Source organism: Solea solea, chromosome 13, assembly GCF_958295425.1.
Source record: "Solea solea chromosome 13, fSolSol10.1, whole genome shotgun sequence".
NCBI lineage: Eukaryota > Metazoa > Chordata > Actinopteri > Pleuronectiformes > Soleidae > Solea > Solea solea.
This window is the reverse complement of record NC_081146.1, coordinates 7717726-7734825: the sequence shown is the minus strand read 5'-3', so window position 1 is coordinate 7734825 and position 17100 is coordinate 7717726. Positions and strand designations below refer to the sequence as shown.

Below are 17100 nucleotides of genomic sequence, written 5' to 3'. Positions count from 1 at the left end.
AAACACATCACCTTCCCCATTCTGATGCTTGGTTTGAAGTACAGAAGGAATATTCCAATACTAAAAATATGTATGATTAATATATGATAATAAAACAGACTTGTAATCTAATTGCTATAATATAACAAAGGGGACACAATTCATTCATGCATACGAGGTTAGTTATTGAACATAATATCCAACAGAAAGCCAATAAAGATCATTAAAATTCAACAAAATATATTATGACTCACCAAGTGACACTAGTATTGGATTATTGGTGTGTGAAGGGAATTTCATTACACTACAACATGTACAAGAGTCACAAACGGCACAAATGAAGTGCATATATTCATATTTTAATTCTTAAAATTAGGCTTGATGGTGATATGAAGGTTTGTTGAACGTATGTTTATGTTTGAGGACTTACAAATAAGTACTTATAGTGTCCATTTGGTGTATTTCCCAACTTGTAATTGACTAAATCAATTGGTGGTGTCAAAAAAGTAACCAGCAGATTAATCACTGAGCAAAGTTTATGTTCATTTCCCTGAAGACTGATAAGAGGACATTCATTATGTGAGAGAAATCACCGGAAATCAGACTCCTTGACGCTTTCATTTTTTTTTTTATTTATTTTTTTTTTTAAAGAAAATGAGGTTAAGCTGATATTGTAGCGTGATGATAAGGGAAGAGAAAAGGGGTGTGGTTTGCTCGGGTTGGTCGGACGCTCGCGAGAGGACGGCGCTGAGGCTGCAAACGTCAGAGAGTCTCTGTGCTTTCACACGGACAGAGGATGTGAGAGAGACAGACCTGCACGATGGAGACCTTCATCCATCTTTACCTGAACCCGATCGTGAGTCGAGTTGTTATTTCACAGGCTGTTTATTTTGTACGTGTTTCAGTTTTGATTGGTGTGAATGGACGTGCTCGGCGAGGTCCAGCAGAAATCTCTGCGTCGACGTAGAGACATATGAAATTCCTCTCCTCACACTGATTATATTTAAACGCTGTTTGTCTTTAAATGACATTTAATCATACTTATCATCATTACTGTATGGAGATGTGAGTATAAGGTTAGTGTAATAGGGCAATCAGGGTGGATGGGCCTGTGTATCAGGCGATGCGGTTGGAGGTGGTACCCCCTCCTCCTCTCCTCCTCCTCCCATCCTCCCCGTCTACATCAGCTCAGTGGATCAATAAATGCAGGGGTAAATAATACTGTACTCAGGACGGGTTAAATTACATGTGATGCCATTTTTTCTGTGTGTGTTTTATTCCATGGCTTCCTTGTCTTAAATGGTTATTGTGACAAAGGCCTGCTGTAGTCAAGCACTTGATGTGATTTATATTCCTCAGTGATGTGAAGGGCACTGTGGAGGAATATATGAGCAGCAGCAGCCTTTCGGTGGATGGGATGTACAAAAAAAAAAAAGATAAAGATAGAGTTTGTATTGTCCAGTGCTGCTGTGTGATTATTTCACGCTCCAGTTAAATGTTCAGTCATTTCTCCCTGGAGCTAAGATGTTTTTAATGTCATTTTACTTTCAATCTGGACCTTGCTGCTGCTTATCTGGTGGGTAAAAAAAATAAAAGGACTTGCACAGATGGAGAGCTCAGTGAAGCTGAACAGATGAATATGATGAGTGACAAGTTAGGCAACAAATTAGCTGACAGTGATTATCATAAAGGACCGTTAGCTGAGATAGGCCTATGTGTGTGGGTGGGTGCTTGGTTATTATTTTAATTCTGGGACAACATTAAAAATTCAAATGGGGAAGCATTTGGGGAGCATTTTAAGCCACTTCTTTGCTCGGGCTGCAAATCAAAAGACACCGCAATGTTTTGGGTAAAGATAAAAGTGTGTGACAAAGCAGCTGATGAAATGCTGCAGGGCTGCAGGAATCCACCGATCCTAAATTCCTGCTCTTGAGATTATAAAATATGTAGTCAGAGAAAAAGAAGATGACCAAAGCACACTAATAAATCTTCAGCCTTTTATAGTGCAATCTGACTAATGTCTTGACTCTGCTGTGTCTTTATCAGAGTCAGAGCAAACAAAGGCTTGAGGCAGGTAATTAAGGTGGAATATTTATCAGTGTGCTCCAGTCCTCTTCCTTTTTTGTGAAAGTTTGTTGTTTTCAAGCTGAGAGGCATCTGAATCAGCTGCATTTGGCTGGAAGATTTTTCTAGAAAATATGTTTTGTTTGTTGACAGACTCCCTAAAATGTTAAATCATCATAATGTTCATATTTTCTCCCCCAACAAAAGTGATATTCAAGATGCAAAAATAGTTTTTTCGTCTAAGGTTTATTGCTCGACACAACATTTTTGAGAGCTGCAACTAAATCTTCATTTCAGTTTCTTTCTTTTAAGTTCATCTCGACAACATAGCAGTCAAAATCCCAGCAAGAAATTGAATTTACAATCATAAAAACGCTAAGAAAATTCACATTCACTTAGTGAATAAATCGATGATCAAAATGCTTCTGCATCTCCTTTGATGATCGACCTCAGGGACGAGCTGGAGTAGTCCTAGTCGACAGTGACACTGGGTGAAAAGGCAGTTTACACCTTGATTAATAATTTATATTTATTATAATTTATTAATTATATAATTATTTCCCTTAAGTGCTGATATTTGATACTGTGGGGTTTTGTTTCTTTTCTTGTAGCAAGACTATGTTTGAGGCTGTGTGTGTGTGTGTTCTGTGTTAATATCATTGCTGTGATAATTAGATTATATAAAGCCCAAAAAGTGGGTTTTCATAGATGATCCAGATGAGTGTGATTTTGTTATAGTCTAAACCTGCAGTGATGCAGAGCGGGGAAATAGTCTTTGCTGTTGCAGAGTTTGCCCGTAGTCTTATTCACTGTGTTTTCTTTTGATGTTCCAGGACGGAAGTGAAGCCAAAATGTGACCGTCACGGAGCGTCATTGTTTGGATCGCTCCAGCCTTAGCAACTCTTGTTTCTATAGCAACAGAAATATCATTTTATCCTAAAAAGTCCTATCCCTACAATGCAGTCCTCTAGCTGCTCCTCCCAGGCTTCAAAGCCACGGCGCTTTGACGTCAGCAGACGGACCAGTACCTTAGCTGGACCAAAGTCTCACGGTCCTGGTGCTCAGAAAGAGGATAAAAACATGAACAAAATCAAGACATCATCCCCACGCCGGGTTGTTAAAGTTACCCCTGCTCCCACCAGGACCAGGGTGGGGGTGCAACCACGAGTTCCAGTCAACCCATCCAGGTTTGGCCCTCAAAAACAGGCTTCCACCATCTCCAAACCAGTTAAGCCCAAGCCCAAGATTTTGCGTGCATCAGCAGCAACCAAAATTGCACCTGCAGCCGTTCCTTCTCCTCCTCTTCCATCTGTTCTCCCTCTTGACCCAAACTGCAATGAGCCGAGCCTCCCGTGCCTATGCTGTGATGGACGCTCCCCACAAGACAACAACAGTATGTTCAACCATAACCACAACAACAACAACACCATCTCTCTCAGACAGCAGCTCCGGCTTCCTCCTCCTCCGGGCCCGTTGCCCCAGAGGCAGAATGGGACAGGGCCAAAAGAGCAACCTCAACCTCCATCGCAAGCTCAGTCCCAGGTGGAATTACCTGTTTGCCCCGCTGCCAGCGCGGAGAACAAAGACAAGAGCGGAGATAAAAACTCTGATCTGGACAACAAGAAAAATGTAAAGATAGAGGAAGAAGATGACGAAGATGAGAGCAGTGGGGAAATTGATGACGACGACGATGACGACGATGACGACGATGATGACGACACTCTTGTCCCTTCGTGCTGTGACGGTCCCCCATCTCTCCTGGAGTTCTCTCTCACCTCATCTACCTCTTCGTCCTCCACTTCCATCAGCTCCTGCTCTGATCTGGAGTCTGACTGCACAGATCAATGTGCCTCCATCTGCTCTTCTCATGACCAAGATCGTGTTTCTGTCGCTCTGTCCCCAAAAGAGCGTTTTCTTCCTGAAGCCCTTGAATGCCAGCCGTCTGCACCGCCATCCCTTTCTCTTAGCCGTAATCCCTTTTTCTTGCCATCACATACCCCTGTTTCCCCATGTTCCCCAGATGAAGGCTACCCCTCGGCCCTCGACTCCCCGTCCCCTGATTATTTAGGAGACAAGGATGATTCTGAGGTCACCAAACTAGGTTTGCTTGACTTTCTAGAATCAGTGGGTGAGTTCGGGAAAATGGAGCGATTCAGCCAGGTGATCCAAGTAGCTCGTTGGGATCTGGAGGGGGAACAGCACTGGGATGTTTTAAGGGATCGGTTAGATCACCTTGATCGCTTGGAGAAGGTGAACAGGGAGGTAAAACTGGCTTACATCGCCAGACTCCACGAGAAGGGATTTGATCTTGGAGATCTGGAGGAGCACGATCTCTCGGACATCATGGATGAAATGGGCAACATTGACATTCCCTGGAAGTTGTATAAATGCCCCGGGGAATCAATGGGAGACTCTCAGGAGTTTTCAGATGCTGGGGTCGACCTCACTGCTCCATCAGACTGCGATGATCCTCTTGTTCCAGATTCACTCACTCCTTCCCCTGTTGAGCCACCACCAAGACCCCCTAAACCTCCTGCCCGACACGCCAGTGTCAACTCTTACCTCCATGACTACATCAATATCAGCAGAGAGACCACCTCCATGGCCGTCTCCACCTCTCCCACATTGTCTACTTTCTCCCCGAACTCATCATCCCCAACATTCACCACTTTTAGATGCGAGAAACCTCTTCCTCCATCTCCACCATCAGTTCCTCCTCTCCCTGCCTCTAAAGCAGTCCCTTACCTCACCCTCTATACTACTCCCTCTCCACCGAGACCCATCCCCACCCCAACTCCCCCCATTCCCCCCCCTCGGAAACGCCACCTTGCCAGGAAGGAGGCACAGCGACTTGCTGCTCTTAAAGCTGAGGAAGAAAAGACCCCGCTGTCTCTCCCACCTCCTACGTCGCGTCCACCACCTCTTCCCCCTCCACCTGTTATCTCCATATCCTCCTCATCTCCTCCTGCCGTACCACCTGCCCTGCCTCCTCCACCCTCCTTCCATGCACTGGATGTCGAGATCCGCAAGCTTCTAATGCTTGCAGGATTGACTCAGGCTGAACTACTCAAACTCAGTCCAGAGCTTGGCGTCTGTGTCGGAGGGCTAGACGATGAGGTAGATGGAGTAGATCTTCCTCCATCCAGATCCGTGGAATCACATGAGTTTAGACTAAAAGACAGGGAGGAGGAGAAGGAGTGTGACTCCCAATTCATAGATAAAGACGGATGCAGCAGCATCGGAGATGAAAGGGTAGCTATAGTTGAAGAAGTTAAAAGAAAAGAGGAGAGCAAAGACACACAAAAGACCACCACATTCACCGAGATGGCAAGAAGAAGGAAGAGGAACAGTGGCACTGGTCTTAGCAATACACATGATACCAAAGCAAATGACATGAGCTTTGAGACTTTCCATTACTCCACTGAGTTGCTAGAGTCACCTCCTCCTCCTCCTCCTCGCCCCTTACCACCGATCCCGCCATCTTTGTCACACCCTAAAGTCAGCACTCTTTCTGCCAACTCTGCACAACCCGATCGCTTTGACTGGCTAATAGCATTCACACCCGAAAACGACGCCCCACCACAACCTCCGCCCCCTGAAATGAGAAAATCTCCTCTGGAGAGTCAAAAGAAGACTGGTTCATCCGGTTCAGCTCCAAACGTCACAACCTTCAAAGAGCTGCGCTTCCGTAACAAGAGCAACTACCCACTGACGAGGGTGATCACTGACCCAGAGCCTGACCCCACAGTCATCACCCCGGATCCAGATATACTGTACAACCTGAAGTGGAGAAGGGAGAAGGTCGGAAGCGATGGTATCCAGTGGGAATACACCTCTCAGGCTCAGGCGCTGTTCATGCCGCCACCACCTGCTCTCACCTCCATGGCTGCTCTGAAGGAGATGCTCCAGAGGGCTGACGAGGAGGGTGGACAGCCAGAGCTGTGCCCATCACAGAAGATGGGCTGCTCCGTCAGCGAAAACAGTCTGTGGACCGTGGGCAGAGAGTGGCAGAGCGAGGAAGTTCAGAGGGAGGAAAAAGAAGGAAAGGAGGAAGAAAAAAAGGAGGAGGTGGAGGTGAGAGGACAAGCAGATGGAGGGCGGAGTTTGCAATCAAGAACTACAGGTGAGTATGGATTTCATGATCATTTAGCAATGATAGAGGAGTGTGTGTATGAGTATTTGTGTAGAAAATTAACACGACACAGTAGCTCAGCGTAAATTGGGCGACGTAACAAATCTGAGCTGGGGCGATGATGGAGAGAAACAGATGGAGAATGATAGACTAACGGTCGGCTGGTTTCTCAGTATTGCACAAATAATATCCTTGGACTGAACAATAAACCGAGGGAGATGGAAAGAGAGCAGAGACAGATTGTGAGCATGAGTCACAGAAAAGGATGATGATGGATACATTATGACGATGAAGATTTTGGTGATTTCGGTTGGAGGAGGACAGAAACATGACAGAAAGAGCTGGAAAGAGAAGATGAGGGAAAGTGAGGGATAGAGGGATAAAGACAGAGGGAGTAGTGGAGATAATGTGGAGAGAAATTGGAGGCTGGAAACTTTCCAGCCAGTATTTCCTCCTCTGTTTATCTCAGCGTGATGTCACCACTGCCTTATTCAATTATTCATCCACTTTTCAGACTGAGGAGTGAAGGATAATGGAGGGCCCACTGAGTTCACCACCTTTTTCTACCTCTTTCTCTCCCTTAAACTCTCAGCTTACACCTCTTTTATTTTGTTCTTCTCTCTGTAATTTTTTTACTTCCCTCCTTTATTAGTGCTAAATCTCATCAGCTTAGGATGCTTGTGTGCTTTTCTGCTCTCGCTGTCTCTCCTGCCTCCTCACCCTCATCCATGCTCCCTGGAGTGGCACAGACAGCTCAGATCAAGTTACTCATCGCACGCAGTGCTGCAGTAGGCCGCACCGAAACTGAACATTAGATTGACAATGTCCAGCTACAGCAGTGTGTAACTTCGTTTAAAAAAAAAAATGGTTCGACTTCTCCCAGTCGCCATCTGCCTCTAATTTCTCAGTTTAACCATTTATATTAAAAATTATATCATAACTTACGCGTTATTTCACACGTTTACACTGGCTTTGTAATCATGAAAATGAGTTTGAGCACTCTATTTATGGTATGTGCTGTGTGTGTTTCAGTGCAAGAAGGTTCAGTGGCCGTGGAGTTAGAAGGTGTGTACACCTTTAAGATCTCAAGAGGTGGCGCTCAGTTTATTGGCCAATGGCTGAGAGCCAGTGTAGGAAAAATAGGAAGTGTCATGTGTTGGTTCCCCTGTCGGAGACTGCACAGTCAGACCACGGTATGGTTGCTTTCCAGCTCATTTTGTAGATCACAGCTTATCAGTAAGTCATTGGGTCTAATGGACATTGTTGCCAAAGTTTTAGACAGTCAGAGTGATTGAGCGCGAGCGGACAGAAGACAAGAGTCTGTTGACTGACTCAGCATTACACTGTACTGCTGCTGTGCTGCTGGTAAGGGGAGGGGAGGCAGAGACAGAAAACAAAGGCAGAGAACAGCAGGGAGAGACAGGAGAGAAGGTGATCCAGAGGTGATCTGTCCAAGATCTGCAGTGAAGTACGAAAGCTTTGGCTTCAAGACTGGCATTCGTACTTAATACTCGTATCTGTGAAGGAAAATGTGAAAGAAAAAGTGAAACTGTGTATAAAAATGTGATCAATCTTTATGACTGATGGTGACGTTTTAGGTATGGATCAAGGGTCGATCGTGTATTTTAAACATGTAGCCGAGAGACGGGCTGTTCACCAGATGTTATCATTTCCTGTTGTGTCAAACTGTTCTAAGTGGAAGAGTGTCATTATTGCCCTTCATAAATCAGCTCCATTGACGCTCACACACTGTTAGTTTGTACCTGTCAATCAACTATTAGACTTCTTAAGATGCTGCATTACTGCATGATGTTACATGATGACAATATCTGCTGGAGAGCATGCATTAATGTGCATTTTTCTCTCAACTGACACTAACATTTTCTTCATCTCTCTCTCTCTCTCTCTCTCTCTCTCTCCTTCCAATTTCGTTACCTGATTTCTTTCCTGTTTTTCCAACTTCCCATGGCGTTGTGTTGTTTTCATTGTCTGTCCATGGCTCTGCTTTGCTCCCTATGCTCATGCTATTGCTCCTCTCCATCTGGTCTCCTGCACCTTACAATTTTGCGTTCTTCATAAGAAGTTTCCTCACCCCCACTCTCCCTTGCCCAGTCTCCCCAACCTTACTTCCTCCATGCTGCCCTGCCTTCCTATCGCCCAGGCTACTCTAACTCACAGCACCATGCAGATCCAAGGCCCCACACCCATGTAGGCAGAGAGTCCACAGACAAACACTGCAACACAGAGCGGCTTTCTGCAGCCAGCTCCTCCTGCATCTACAGAGACGATTCCACCACTGATATAAGTTCTGGCTTTAATTACGATTCTCTGGCTGATGCAGGTGTAGATTTCCCTCCCGATTATGAGAACGTCTTAAAGCAAACCACACGCGCTAATGACAGGAAGTTTGTGTCTGACTCTCTTTACTGCAGTGAGTCAGAGAAGAATAATGACACACACACTGAGTCGGACTCGCCACTTAGTGGCACCACTGAGGCACCAGGTTGCACTACTCCATATAAGAACATAGATGTCATGATGACGTATTCAAACAGCATTAATGCAATGGATTCACTGTGTGTAGAAAAGCACTCGCACTCACACGTAGACATCCGCAGCAGCAGCAGCAGCAGCAATAAGGCCAGGAAATTCAAAGAACTTCCTCCGCTGCCTACCTACTACCTATACCACCCTAAGAACTGCCCTCTGCACAGGGGTGCACCTCCTCGCCTCTCCCCCATTGGAGCCTTGTCTCCTCCCCAGCGCCCTGGAGCTCCCCCTCCGGGCTCCTCAGGCCTCAGCTCCCCGCTTTTTCCCCGCTCGCACACCTTGCCTGCCCTCGCTGCTCCCCTCTACTATCCAAACCTCTACCCTCCTATACCAACCAGGGCTCCCCCCCTACCCCCAAAACTCTACCAGGCTCCTCCGCAGTCACGTTTGGCGAGTAAGATTTCTTTCTCTCTTCTCTTCCCTTCCCCCACACTCTACACACTTCCTCTCTCTCTCTCTTTCTCTGTGGGTCTCTGACATCTTGCTTTCATGTACGTCTGTCTTCTCCTGTCTTTGTACCTGGCTCTGGACACGGTGGCCCTCACCCTTTTTTGTGCCACTTTTTTCAATCCCAGAAGATTTTGCAGATTTGGAAGAACGGGGTCAACGGGGGGAGCTGTTTTTATGTATCATGAGGCAGCTTCCTGCAGGTCATCTGATAACCTCTTATCTACACTGTCCTTTCAAATCTGCAAAAGGCATCCAGAAGAATAACAGCTGCTCCTGTCAGTGGGTGTCAAGGGCCACTCTAATCACTCCCCCTCTCTCTGTGTCCTCCTCTGTCCGTCTGTATTCGTGTTGGTATTGTCTTGTCCGTCTCCATGTTTGTTTTGTTCTTGTTGTTTGTGCACACTGTATTAAAATGGACACATGCATTTCATGCAAAGCACACATTGTTGTTGTTATACTGTTAAAGTCCTAGCTTTTTATTAGTGCGTGCAATAAGGCAAACTAAAGGCCCACAGTGTCCCATTCGTCATTTCTGGTAAATGTAAACGTCTAAACAACCCTTCACACGTGTGTTAATTTAACTTTAATGAATCCTGTGGTAGGTCACGCAGTTTCACTCCTGTGTATGATTCTACTCTCATTAGGTCTGTGTGAGTCAAGGTTTATGCACAGGATCCGGTTAATCCCTGATGCAGACAAGAAGTTATTGTCGTAGTTCCAGATGCTGAATGCTCGCCACTTTGAAGCAGTATTTACAGAATGTACTCGCACACTAATTATTGTCAGTAGCACCATCTGCTTCTAACTTCCTTTATCCGATGCTTCACCATCGCTTAATTGCTCTTACTAACACGGATATTTCAGTTTTTTTGTCTGGTGATTCATTTTGCTTTTGTTGAGTTTGTCTTTTTTTTTTTTTTCGTACTTGTGCCGTGAGTAATTGCACTTTTCTTTTGTCAGCTGTTCGTAGTGTCTCATACGCTGGCTCCGTACAGAGGGGAGACTCATCCTGGATGGGCGAAGATGTGAAGTTTTCAATGAGAGGTCTTGGTCTGTCCTCGCTGTGCCTGCAGGAGAAGAAAGGTGAGCGTTTGTCTCCTGCACAGCTGTGCGTCAGTGACTTTCTGTGTTTAACTACAGACCATTGTTGTCCCTCCAGCTCTGGTCAGTGCAGTCAATGTGGCAGTGGAAACCATTTTGGCCCATTTCAGTTCATCTCGGACTGTGGTTCAGAAGGTCAGTCATTGCTTAATGTACATCATTATTATTTCCCTTAGAGTAGTAGTTGTTTGTTTCACACACACACACAAACACACACACACGTACGCACACTTCTTTAGAGCTGAATGATTTGGTGGAAAATACCTAATTGTTAGTTTTTCAGATAGATATTGAAATTGCGATTCAATATGATGTATACATTGTCATTCAGTATACACCGTGTTAATGGATTTAAAACATGATGGAGCATTAGCACAAGACACACCATTAATGTATGAAAAATCTTTGTTTCACAAAAGTTGTGCTTATGTTAAATGAATAATAAATTAAACGTCCAATAATATAATAACAGGACTTTACTGAAAGTAATCTCACTTTAAAGTAGTTGTGTCATTTATTTGTGGCCTAATTACCAAGTTTGTGGTCTCCTGAGACCAGTTAATCATTCAGCCCTAATGTTATTTCTCCCAACAGATAAAAAAAACATGATCAGTCTCCTTCTGTCAATATAGAAAAGTGATAAATGCATTGTTTGTCTGAAAATGATTTCCCTCCCTTTCTTCTTGTTCTGACTCTACACATTTGGTTCCATCTCTCCTCAGTCTCTCTCAGTTAACAAGGTACTAGAATATTCTTAGATAACCCAGATTCATAGTTGCAATATATCTTTTTAATCTGACTCCCCCAAACCTCTGGCCCAAATCATCGCTCACCCTCATCATCCTGTTTACTCCACCCATCCCGCCGCCCCTCCCTGGCTTGATTCACCCTGTCTGATTTCTTCCCCTGTCTCTCCTGATCACTGAGCATCGTTTCCTCTTCCGTTTACCCCTTTACTCCCACCACATGTTCCTCTCACACTCCTCATTCCTCTCCTCTCCTCTCCTCTCCTCTCCTCTCCTCTCCTCTCCTCTCCTCTCCTCTCCTCTCCTCTCCTCTCCTCTCCTCTCTCCTCTCAGGCCTTATCAGGAGACAGCTCTGTAAATCCATCTCTGGGCCGTCTGGTGCTGCAGTGCCTCTGCCCTGCGCTGCACAGCTTGCTGACCGATGGCTTGAAACCCCACCAGAGTGACCTGATTGCAGGCAGGAGGCCAAACTCTGCCTGGGGCTTAGTGCAGGCCTCAACCAAACCAGGTAGGGTACCAGAAAATGACCTGTTTAGAGTTGTTTTTTTTAGGATTTTGATTTATAGGCTGGTATTTATTTGGGTTTTATTCCCCGTAGGATACAATCATAAAGCTGCGGATTTGTCTGTCTCGTATTTTCCCACACATACGCGCTTGTCAATGCGTGTTGATTTTCATGCCAAAAATACTGAATAAAGTGAACAGCAGGATGCAGATATTGATTTGCCTCTAAGAGCAAGCTTCACTGCAGTTTTTCACTGAATCCCTTTCTCTGTCTGACTCTCTTTAAGTGTATTTATGTGCGCTTTCTTTTCTCCTCATCAACCCACTTTTCCAGGTCCTAAAACACAAGCTTTGTTCAACCTACACGTTCGAGTCGGGGAGCTGGGCCAGCTTAGGCGTAACAAACACCGGTTCAATGCATTCCTCCTTGGTCTCTTGAAGTAAGTATTTCTATTTAGTCTAAATTGGTTCTGCACATGTTCCCTGTGTATATTCACTTTTCTTCTCCTCTCTGTTTTTCCCTTTAAGTACCAAGCTTCTGGATTTCTGGCTGTCTCACCTTCAGTCGTGTTGTGGTAAGTTTCCATCACTTGCGTGTCCATGTCTCCTCTTCTTAAAACATGCAGACGCGTGTGACAGTCTTTTGTCTTTTCCCAGATGTGTTGGAAACATTCTACCATCCCTCCTCCTTCATGCTTCTGTCTCTGACCACCTGCCAGCCTCTGTTTGAGGAGCTGCTCCTTGTGTTGCAGCCTCTCAGTCTCCTCACCTTCAACCTTGACCTGCTCTTCCAGCACCACCACTTAGAGCCAGACAGTCACGTCCCAGAGATCCCTCATCCGCCCGGTCCGGGTGCAGGGGTCCAGCTGTCGACGAAGGAGTCTCAATCCAAAATCCCAAGCAGCAAATATATTAGAAGCCTGTCAGAAGTAGACTTTGGAAGCCCAGAGCATCAGGCAGCTAAAGAAAAATGGTCACCAGTGACTGATCCAAAGAGTTCAGGCGAGGCGACCGATTTCAGTGCTGCGACTTTAAACGTTTCGAACACTGTCAGTCAAACAAGTCCACAGCTTTTGTGGGTACAGGAGAAGGAAATTGAAGCGTTACCTCCTCCAAACATGGAGGACGACAGCCTTGCTCAGCAGGCAGGACAGGTAGCTTTCTTCTTTTGTAACTGTTCAATATATTTCAATCATTAATGAGGGTGAGGTCACGCAGGACTGACATTTCTTTTAATCGTAGGTGATCCAGCAGGGATGGGGTGCTGTAATGCGCTGGGGAGGCCGACTGAGCCAGAACCTGAATGAGCTGAGCCTGTCCGCAGGTAGAAGGGAGGAAATGAGGGCAGACTTGCCGGACCTCCACACTCAGCCAGGAAGTGACTACGCTCCGGTCAGCAGCGGTGCTCAGGTTCCCTGGGGTCTGGGCCGGCTGTTTGGAGCTTCGAAAAGCCCCAGCAGCCCCACAAATCACTCACTGCCAACCAGGTTTGCCTTTTGTCTTGAGACATTGAATACATAATAAATGAATAAATGACATCAGCGACTGCAGCTGCTGCTGATGTCATTGTTAAGTCTGGGTCACACTGCCCTGACGCTCATTGACCTTGTCAGGACAGTGTATGCAACGCCACTGACCCTTGTTGGAGTCGGCATCACTGTTGATGAGAGAGATCGCTGTGATTGGCTGATTGTTCCAGTCAATACAAAGATGAGTAATGAAGACGCAAGCAAAGGACTTGCAGCCAAAGGGACACACAACAAAGGCTCATATCCGATACATTATACCATATCCTCTTTATTTAATTAAAGAATCGGTATGGGTCAGTATTGGTCCGATACTGGTTAAAATCACTGGATCAGATATCGGACAGATAAAAATGTAGAATCCGATACAATCCAAAAATCCTATATATTGCATGCTTCACTTTAAATCAGCAAAAACGTTTTGGCTGAGTCATGTTTTGGGCTGTTTATGTCTTCTTTTTGGGACAGCAATATTTGTTAGGCATCTGGAGAATGATGTCTTTGACATGACTCAGCACACATGTGCTGTTAACAGCTTCATACGTTCATAAATGGTCTAAAATGATATTGTGTCGTTATCGGACACAAATAAGTGGTATCGTCCCATCGCTATGGCAAACATACGCGCTGGTTGCTCATTGGCTGTCGTCGATGTGGGTTGTACCCGGTGTGTCTCAGGACTTACACCTCACAAATAAACTGCATGACTATGCAACTGTCTTTGGTTTAGGTCTGTAAGTGACTCTTCTGTCTCTCTTCAGGCGTCCCTCTCAGTGGTTGGCTCCTGGTGTCACGGCACTGACCCGAATGGTGAGCAGCACCTCCGCTCCGATGTTAAAGAGGGCCCCGGAGCCTCAGCGAGAAAGCGAGCCAAAGTCAGAGAGAGAGACTGAGTCACTGGAGATGAAGGACAAACCCCGACCACTCAGGTATGAGGACGTGTGAGTCATGACATTGGTTGGGAAGTGATAGATCAGACTTTCTCTGTCCTGCGATGCATAAAGTCATCTTCTCTTGATGTAATATAATTAGTGACTCACCAGTGTGACTTCATCCTGCCACTGTGACTCATGCGAGACTGGGACACATGATGTTCTGGTTTGTGGTGGTGATGGTGGTGGTTGTTGTTGTTTATTGTCGGCCATTTTGGCTCAGGCGGTCTCTGCTGTGTGTTCTCAGGTCAGTGCGAACACTGTGCGACCACAACGGAACAGGTTCGGAGCTCAGCTTCTGCAAAGGTGAGGAGCTCCAGGTGTTGGGAGGCGTCGATCAAGACTGGATCCGTTGTCGTCAGGGAGACAAAGAGGGACTGGTACCTATCGGATACACGTCCCTGATCATGTGACTTTGGCGCCATAACTGCTGCACTACATAAAAAAAAAATATATATATTTTAGGCAGTTATGGAAACGTTATGGTGAGGCCCCCTCTACTCTGAAAGGGATATTTCACACTTGCTTGGTTAGAGTTTGAGTTGAGTGCACAACACCATCTGTTCTGCTTTGCGTTCACTGTGAGCCGTCTGCAGCTCTCTTCCTTTATGAGCATAAGGGTTTTTCCCCATAACAATTCATCCAGTTTGGCAGCATGCAACTAATGGGTTTTAGCAGCAGTAATGCAGCAGATGGTGTGAAATAATCACTCAAATCAAATTTTGACCACTTCATACTGGAAGCCTTTTGGATCTTAAGAGTGAAGTATCTCTCTCTCAGTCTCTGCTTTACTCGCTCTTAGCCGCTGGTCTGAAAACGACCACAGCGGACGTTCAGTGCTGTCGAAACCGTTTGTGCGTTTTCAGATCAGTGGCTTCTGCTGTGAGGAGGCGACAGTCAGCAGCTTGGTGTTAGCCACGTATGTACCTGTGTTCATCAGCGGTGCAGAGCCGTGGTTCACAGGTTGTTGAGTGGAGAAAGCACCGGGGCCCAAAGCTCCTGATGCATACTGCGTAGTAATGTCGTGAATTGTAGCCGTGTACATCCGTGTTCGATTGACCTCTCACCTCTATCGCCTGGTTTCATGTGAGTTTGTCATGTTTCCGAGACTATATGCGACTGTAAAATATACATAAAAATATATATAAATAGATATATAAATATATATAGGTATATAAATTCAGATTATTACCGAGGTAGATGGGAAGATAGATGAACAAGAGAAAGGCAGCGAAACATGAGCAGCTCGATGCGGTGGCCTCGCCGAGGAGGGCGATGATTAATAATGGATGGATTCATTCTTTATCTTAACATCTGTGACTTTTCACACACATCCGATGGCCGCCAGTCGCACTGGAGAAAAAAGAACAGTGTGTGTGTTTCCTTTAGGTATGAAATGCAGCGACTTCCCCACTTTTATGTATCACCACTGTCTTGTTATAATGTCATATTAATGAAATAATTAGACATGTAATATTATTCATAACTTAAAAAAAACAAACAAAAAAACAAACACGTATGCATTGTAGTGTGCCATGAATGCTTTGGAATAATGCCAGAAGAATAACCATCGGTCCCAGACATTTAAGTTAATAATATCATACAACAGCAGTCTGTAGCTTCTCTCTCTCCATCCATGGAAAACCTCACAGGGCCAACGTGAGCGAACACCTCACTAAACTATGCTCAGCTCTTGTTCCTCTCTATCTAGACTTAAAAATATGAAGAAGCCCGTTGATTCATGTAAATCCCAACAGCTACAGTGAAGTCTGCAAGGTTTGGTGGCTGGTTTTCACCTTGTACCTCAGCTTTCATATTTAACTTCCTGCCATATTTCATAATCATTGATATTATTAATGATAGTGGTAGTAGAAGTGGTCGTGGTGGAAATGATATGTTGACCCTAAAGTTGCTCACCTGAAATATGTTGCTTTTGTGTCATAATTATTCTCTAGATTCTGTATTTATGACTATGCATAATAGTTCAATGTACAAAGTCATAATTATAATTTTAATGTTACTGTGCACGTGAAGATAAAAGTACTCGCTTAAATGGTTACAAGTTAAAAAAAAAAAAAAAAAAAAAAGCTGGTCCAAAATAAAGAAATAAAAAAGAAATAAAGAAAGGACCTGCCTCCAAATGACCTCATCGTAATTCAGCAGGAACATTTCAGTGATGTCAATCAGGGAAAAGTTCAGTCCTTCAAAGTTTCTCCATCTTTTTTGTGTTGATGCCATGTAGCATGAGTTCACCGTCACTACAGCAAAAGTCCAGTAGCATAAAACTCAGCCAGTGCTCATAATGTGTAACGAATGATCATAGCAAAATGCCATCAAATGGATATTACCTAGGTGTTTTACAAGAAATCAAGACATAATAGAAAACTGAAGTGATATAAAATCAGTTCACTCTTTGACACATGGTGTTGATTCATTTTTTTTTATAATGTGAGATTATATTCTAAATGCATTTTGTTTTGAAAAGCTCTTAATTTATTAGATGTATTTATTGATCTTGAGGTTTTGGAGAGGAATAACTAAATGTCCCATCTAATGTCTCTCTCTCTCTATCTGGGTTGAGTGTGTGTTTATGCACATATGAGGCAGTGAAAGCAGTGACGAGTGTGAGCACAAATGAGTATCTGCACATTCTGCACTTCAACTTGTGTGTGTGTGTGTGTGTGTGTTCTCCTTTTTATCTCACTGGTGTCATGTAGCCTGTAGACGGCCCCCAGTATCCCACTATTGCATTTAGTTGAGTGCCCCCCTAGTGTCAGTCACTGTCCACCTCCTGCATGTGCTTGTTTGTAAATACACCAAATAAAAAGGATCAGTATAAACCAATCTTGTTCCGCTGTGTGACTCATCTATTTGCACTGATGGGTAAAACGACTTAAGAGAAAGGTCGAGAGAGTGTTCACCACATGAAGTACGTATCCTCTTAAATGTGACAGGACTTCCCCTGAGTGTTCCAGACGATTTCCCTGTAAAGACCTGTCCACACACTGCTGACCCTACTACGTTTCAGTGGGAACACTTCAGGAGATTCCTCTCACTTCTGCTTCGCTTGATCCAAATATTTCAGGACGCCCTGGGATGAGTCGCACGAAGGGCAA

The 17100-nt window shown here is 44.8% G+C and overlaps 2 protein-coding genes across 5 annotated transcripts; both read left to right on the top strand.

Moving 5' to 3' along the window:
* The first annotated feature begins 90 nt into the window (after nucleotides 1-90).
* On the top strand, nucleotides 91-4067 carry LOC131471293 (WASH complex subunit 3-like). Its single transcript, XM_058647791.1, has 3 exons — nucleotides 91-835; nucleotides 2877-3869; nucleotides 4064-4067. Exons 2-3 carry the CDS (start codon nucleotides 3001-3003, stop codon nucleotides 4065-4067), a joined length of 873 nt encoding a protein of 290 aa, XP_058503774.1. The 5' UTR covers nucleotides 91-835; nucleotides 2877-3000.
* LOC131471099 (AP-4 complex accessory subunit RUSC1-like) lies at nucleotides 3853-16828 on the top strand. 4 transcript variants are annotated; one of them, XM_058647393.1, is made up of 12 exons: nucleotides 3853-6166; nucleotides 8259-9119; nucleotides 10136-10258; nucleotides 10335-10411; nucleotides 10999-11016; nucleotides 11356-11530; nucleotides 11861-11966; nucleotides 12055-12101; nucleotides 12184-12680; nucleotides 12769-13013; nucleotides 13814-13981; nucleotides 14232-16828. In XM_058647393.1, exons 1-12 carry the CDS (start codon nucleotides 4186-4188, stop codon nucleotides 14395-14397), a joined length of 4464 nt encoding a protein of 1487 aa, XP_058503376.1. In that variant the 5' UTR covers nucleotides 3853-4185; the 3' UTR covers nucleotides 14398-16828. The 4 variants fall into 4 exon arrangements, with proteins under 4 accessions (XP_058503376.1, XP_058503374.1, XP_058503378.1 ...); XM_058647391.1 differs by having other exon boundaries at nucleotides 8256-9119; XM_058647395.1 differs by lacking the exon at nucleotides 8259-9119.
* The last annotated feature ends 272 nt before the right edge of the window (nucleotides 16829-17100 follow it).